General features: G+C 37.1%; 1 protein-coding gene across 3 annotated transcripts in view; it reads left to right on the forward strand.

Annotated features, from left to right (window-relative positions):
- The window catches only part of LOC103456731 (disco-interacting protein 2 homolog C-like), a 51,787-nt gene extending 48,160 nt beyond the window's left edge, over positions 1 to 3,627 (forward strand). For all 3 annotated transcript variants that reach the window (XM_008396439.3, XM_008396440.3, XM_008396441.3), the window contains 2 exons: positions 12 to 135; positions 1,088 to 3,627. In XM_008396439.3, coding sequence (XP_008394661.1) covers positions 12 to 135; positions 1,088 to 1,340 — 377 coding nt within the window. In that variant the 3' untranslated portion in view covers positions 1,341 to 3,627. The remainder of the gene's footprint in view (positions 1 to 11; positions 136 to 1,087) is intronic.
- Positions 3,628 to 6,508: the final 2,881 nt, after the last annotated feature.

Raw genomic sequence — 6,508 nt, forward strand, 5'->3', positions numbered from 1 at the left:
TTTGTGAGCAGAGAGGCACGACGCTCTGTTCGTGGTCGGGGCGCTGGAGGAGGCCATGGAGCTGCGGGGGATGAGGTACCACCCCATCGACATCGAGACGTCCGTCATCCGCGCACACAAGAGCATCATGGAGTGGTAGGTCCACCTGCACCATGGAGACACATTCAGGTCAGAGAGCGTCTGAAGTACAAAGCTGCTGGCATTAATGATGAGAAACGTTTGTTTTCATGGTTTGTTCTCTGGAATGATAAAGAATGGCTTTAAACAAGTTACACAATATGATGACAGCTGATAGCTGGTGTCAAATTCTTATATGTGATTAATGATGGATGGATTAATCGTGATAATCGATTCAATTGAAATAATTGTCAACTAATTTAGTAATTGATTAATCATTAACCGGTTTATTCAGAGTTCAAAAAAGGTCATTTGCTGAAAGAATAACATTCAGAGTAGAAATGAAGTTAAAATTGTAGCAAAAATATATAAAATTATTTATTTGCATTTGTAATGTATTTTAATATTGAAATGAAAATGAAATCACAAATCTGGAGCCGTCGGTGGAAAAACCTGAACCAGACACTTCCTATATCACATAACTAACATGTAGAAGAGCCACCAGGAAACCTTAAAGTGGAACGATTAATCTGATTAATCGATTATTAAAATAGTGGTAAATAATTCTGTAATCAATGAATCGTTAACTGGAGCATACAGACTCAAAAAAGTCAATTTGCTGGAAAAGAAAAACATATTTGCAGCAACAATTAGACCAAAATTGTACAAAACATATTTTCATTTTGCAGTTAAGATAAAAACACCTTTCTGTGTTTATTCACTGATTAAAATTCACCTGTTAGCATTTTAGGAAATAAAATATTAATTTTATTCCAAAAAAGGGATTGAATTTAGCATTTTTCAATCTATTTTGTTATGGTACAGAAAAATCTAAGTGATTGAATGAAAAATCTTAAGATTATCCCAGTTTCTGTATCGATTAATCGATTAATCGTAGGAATAGATTGTCTTCTAACCCGTCTCTGCAAACAGGAAGTTGTTTTTTCTTAAAGCTGTGTGTCTCCACCAGCGCCGTTTTCACCTGGACCAACCTGCTGGTGGTGGTGGTGGAGCTGGAGGGCTCTGAGCAGGAGGCCCTGGACCTGGTTCCTATGGTGACCAAGGCCGTGCTGGAGGAGCACTACCTGATCGTGGGCGTCGTCGTGGTGACGGACGTCGGCGTAATCCCCATCAACTCCCGCGGCGAAAAGCAGCGCATGCACCTCCGCGACGGCTTCCTACAAGACCAGCTGGACCCCATCTACGTGGCCTACAACATGTAGCCTGGCTGTGTGTGTGTGTGTGTGTGTGTGTGTGTGTGTGTGTGTGTGTGTGTGTGTGTGTGTGTGTGTGTGTGTGCGTGCGTGCGTGCGTGCGTGCGTGCGTGTGTGTTGCTCATATCGCCGTCGTTGTTCATTAATTTCCCAGAAATCCAGATGTACTGTATTTTTGAGCGTTGATTTGATGTGTTCTGCAGTCGTTTGTTTTTGCGATCGATTGATCGGATTGCGGCCGATCGGTCGTTTTTAACCCCTCGCTCGACCCCGCGGCCAACAGGAAGCCTTAGAGGAGCACTGTGTTCAAATCTGTGGTTTCTGTCTCAGTTCCACCACTAGGGGGCGTCAGATTATTGTAAAAACTATAAATACTGTACATAAACATAATAATCTATATGGAGAGGAACTAAAACACAGAAAGGTGTAGTAGCCCCTAATGCAGCTCTCTCCACCCGCACCCTGAGTGTGTGTGTGTGTGTTTGTGCGCGTGTGTGTGCGCGTGTGTGTGCGAGTGTGTGTGTGTGTGTGTGTGTTCACCTGTCTGTGTCGATGTGCGACAGGAACATTTTCTGTGCTTTTAAACGCAGATTTTATTCAAAAACGATCAAAGAAAAAACTACAACTGTGTGAATCGGCTGCAGCTTTCTTCTGTTTGGGGCTAAACGTTTGTTTTTATCTCAAAAAAAGAAGGAAAAGAGTCTTGAAGCCGTCGGTTTGAACCAAAAATAATGCTGCAAATTTCAACAGGAACAATAAAAACATTTCTGTATGTGAGCAAACTCAGAAATTCAGTCCTGAAGCACCAAAAGCGACTCGCTGAGCAAAGTGCACTGTGTGAATATGACTTAAATAAAGTTATCATTATTTAAATAAAGTTTTAGAGAGAATACATCTTCAGCATCCAGATGTTACTGCAGAGGTTTTTACATGTGAACAAAAATTAACTAAATGACTATTTAAATGAACATTTTATCGTGTTGAGGGGGTTTCTTCAGATTATTTAAATGAATTAAATTATTAAATCAAAGGTTTCCATTAAAACGTTTAACTTCCAGGTTGGAAGTTAAATTCTGTCCTGGCAGAAACATCTGGAAGCTGTGGGGGTGAAGAGGAAGATGAAGTTTACATAAAAAAAGCTCCCGTTGTAGCAATAATCATCCAAAGGTCGTTCTCTACTGGTTCTGTGGATTCCTGGTTTTAATCTGAACACATCACAACATTTACAATCATTTCTATACCTAAATGTTTTTATTACTTTCCTGCATTTATTACACTTTTCTTAGAGTGAAACCCTTCAGAAATGCTGCTACGGTGGCTTTAAAAGGACAAAAAGAACAGCTGCTGTTTAAATGCTGGCTGCAGTTTGCAACCTGGGCCACTAGATGGCACTGCATTCCACAGACAGGACCTTTAAGACGTGAAACGAGCTGCTGGATGCAAAAGATTTATGTTTATTTTTTACTCTGATCAGCCTGGAAAACTATAACATCACAGTTTTGGAATAAAAATAACTTTTATCTGTTTAAAAAATCCCATTGTGAAATAACTGAGTTGCAGGATTTTTTTTATTTAAACCATATAAATATGAATTTAAAAAAAATAGCTCAGTAACATATCTAAAAATGTTTTTTTTTTGTTTTTGTCACATAGAAAATGTTTTGTAGATGTCAAAATATTTCTTGCAAACCTTAAAGTTTGACTTTAAATCATAAATGATTGTTTTTTGTGCATTTTGAGCAGGAATCCTCAGTACAGAACAACCTCGGAGCTACCGCCTGGTGTGCACTGACTCAAACATTTCCTGAGGTTATAGAAGAGTTAACAGATGATTAAAAATAAATAAATCTATGAAGAGTTTAAATAAATATCAGTTTATGGCAAGATTCCTGGGGATCCTGCTGGTGTAAAGCGTTTTACTCTGAGTCTCAATGTCTGGATAAATTTAGTTTACACGCCTGCGGGTGAAAAACGTGACATCTCATCGCATTTTGTTTCACATCATCGGGAGAAAAAAATTATGCATATCAGAGGTTTGTTTGGATTGTTGGTAGCAGCGTCGCGATGGCGTCCCGTCGGAAACCAGGAGGACCGTCTGTGTTCAGGGCTGAATGGGAGAGAGACTGCACGCGTGTGTGTGTGTTGTATGTAAATAGTGTTGATTTTGTACGGTAAAAGTGTGTGTGTGACTTGTTTTGTACACATGATAAAAAGAGGAAATGACACTTTTATAAGAGCCTGCTGCCGGCTCCCTGTCACACTATACAGTGCAATAAAGTGCTTTGATTGGCTAAAACCGGCTGGGCCGCTTTGTCTCGTCCGCTGCAGCAGAGACGATCATGTGTGATTCTTTTCAATATCCACGATGTATTAATGAATCATCAGCTAAAACTGAAACATGTAAAAAAAAATAAGTAGGAAACCGGACAATGATACCAGAATCATGGTGAGTTAAAGTTGAGGTAAATCTGAGGAAATGGGTTTATTTATATCTCAAATTTGAATCGAAATCGGTAAAAAGTCATAATTATGTTAGTAGCATCATAACCATTTTTACATCCTACATGCGGTACATTTCTGGGCAGGGCCGTGCAGAGACCGCTAAAGGGGCAGGTGCTCAACAACAAAACAAAGGGCCCATATAACCGCATTATAGGACAGAATATTAACAAAGCCTCTCAGCTTTCAGAGTTTAATAAACTATGATAAATTACAAAATTCTGAGATATACAATCAAAGCTAATGAACATCTCTATATAGAGCATAACACTATGCCTATGTAAGATATTTTATTAGTAATTTCTTTCTGCAGGTTATTATGTTGTACAAAAAAACAAAAACAATTTTAGTACATGTTATGTGTCAGAAGAGGGCTTAGGAAATAATAATACCAAAATAAAAAAAAAAAAATTTGACCAAAAGGGCGCTTGGGGGCAAGGAGCAAAAGGGGCAGGTGCTCAAGCCCCCCCAGCACCCCCCCTGCACGTGCCTGTTTCTGGGTCAAATTAACAAGTTAAATATGCAGATTTATTTATTGTGCTGCGTATTATTCTACCTACTATGTTGTACCCTTCCAGCATTCTAATATAGAAGTTAAGTATTCTTTTTAACAGTGGCAGTGAATTTAATTGACTATTTGTATTAGGCTAGGTGGCAGTTAGCATTTTAACTAAGAAGTTAATATTTTAATTATTTGAAGTGACAAATGATTACAGTTTATATACAGTTTAACATACAGTTATGTTAAACTATATAGATGGCTTTCAAATTATGTCAAGAATCATATTAACCATTTTTATCAGGCTGAGTGGTGGAGTTAGCATAATTTATGTTGAGCTGCATATGCTAACTAGCAAAGTTAGCATAATTTTATGTTATTCAGAGTAGCCTGAGCCAGTTAGGCTGAGAAGCAGAGTCAGCATTCTAATTAAAACCTTGGCATTTTAATTATTTGACTTGCCAAAGTATTCAGTTTATGCTGATTAGCAATGTTGGCTTTCAAAGTATAGTAACTATTTCTACCAGGCAAAATGGGAGAGTTAGCATTTTAATAAAGGTTACTTGCTCCCTGTCATTCTAATTATGCGAAGTATCTCAATGAGTGTTATAAAATTATAACATTTTAAATTATGCAAAGTATTAAAGTTTGGGTATTTTAAGAATGTGGCAAAGTTAGGGGTTTTATTGTGCTGCATAGCTAAATTATTCTACTGACATGTCAAGAACAGAAGTTAATTAGCTGAGTTCAGTTATTCAATTAGCATCCTAATTAAATTAATTTTTAGACATATTTTAAGTATGCTAAGCAGAATTTTTGCTACATAGCATAATTGATACTAAAATAAATGTTTCTACTTGACAGTATTTGAAAAAATACTTTAAAAGTAGCATGGTTGGGTAAAATATCACTAAAAAATGTAATTATTTCAAGTTTTTTTTTCTTTTTGTAGTAACTTTCCATGTTCATTTTCACTGTTTTCTTTTTGCTCGAGGACAGTTGTTTGCTACTGCGAATAGACTTTTAGCTCAAATACCACTCTTTCCCTCCTGCTGTAAATTGTTTGACTTTGCACATGAAAGAGAAAAGTTTATAGATACAAACTTGTTAAAATGTGATCACAAAACAGTCTGGGCCAGATAAACACCATTAAAACTGACCCAGATGGAGGCCTGAAGCATAAAACATGTTTTAGATTTGCTGTCCTCTCTGTGTAGTCAAAAATTTCCTGAAGTTATTTTTGTATCCGGAGGGATAAAAACACGAATGATAAAGTTTATTTCTGTCTGAAAATAACTCACTGATTGGGTTTTGCAACAGCAGAGTTCAAAGGTTGTACACATGACAACATTTGCTTGCAGAACTTTGTAGAAAGATTTTGTTCTGACAAAATCGGTTCTAGCAGCTTTTTAACATCTAGAAACTCAAATTTGTACCAATTCTTCGTTCCAAAGCAGCTGGAACTCAATCTGATTGGAGTCTGGGACAATCGGTATTAAAAGTCTTGGCATAGATTCTCAGGTGGAATTAGGTTTGGGCTTTAACTAGGCCATTTTAGAATATTGTGTTCTCGTTAAAATCAGTTTGCATCCACAATCAGAATGGTTCAAATGCAAACGGATTAATGCAGATGCATTATGTCCTCCGTGAAAGGTGAAATTTCTATTGAGAAGTGGAATTTTCCCTAAAAGAGTAAATATTATGTTCCTGTATCGGAACATGGTGAGAGGTGAAGTACTGAGCACTGCAAAAACACTCAATCTCAGTTTCTACTGCAAACATCTCAGTGCACCGGAAATAAGACAAAACTAACTTAAAAGTAACTTTTCAACCAGATAAAGGGGATTAATTTAAGTCAATAATTACTTAATACAGATTCTTAAAAGTTCTAGTTCCACTGGCAGCTTATTAACAAACATTCTTTTTTTTTTTTACTAAATCATCTTTTGCTGATTATTTGTTGTACTTTTTAATGTATTTATTTATTTTTCTTCCTTTTTGACCATATTGTTTCTTAATTAACTGATATTCTAAATAAAATTGTACTTTGCTTTTATTTTCTGTATTTATTTGATTTAAAACAACATTGCTGTTAGCAGAAGGCGCCACATGAGGGCGCTGTCGGACTTCACTGCTCTGACATCTGGGTCCGCTCTGGTCCCCGGGCCCAGCGAGGGCC

This window comes from Poecilia reticulata, chromosome 20 (assembly GCF_904066995.2).
Source record: "Poecilia reticulata chromosome 20, P_reticulata-male-v2, whole genome shotgun sequence".
Taxonomy (NCBI): domain Eukaryota; kingdom Metazoa; phylum Chordata; class Actinopteri; order Cyprinodontiformes; family Poeciliidae; genus Poecilia; species Poecilia reticulata.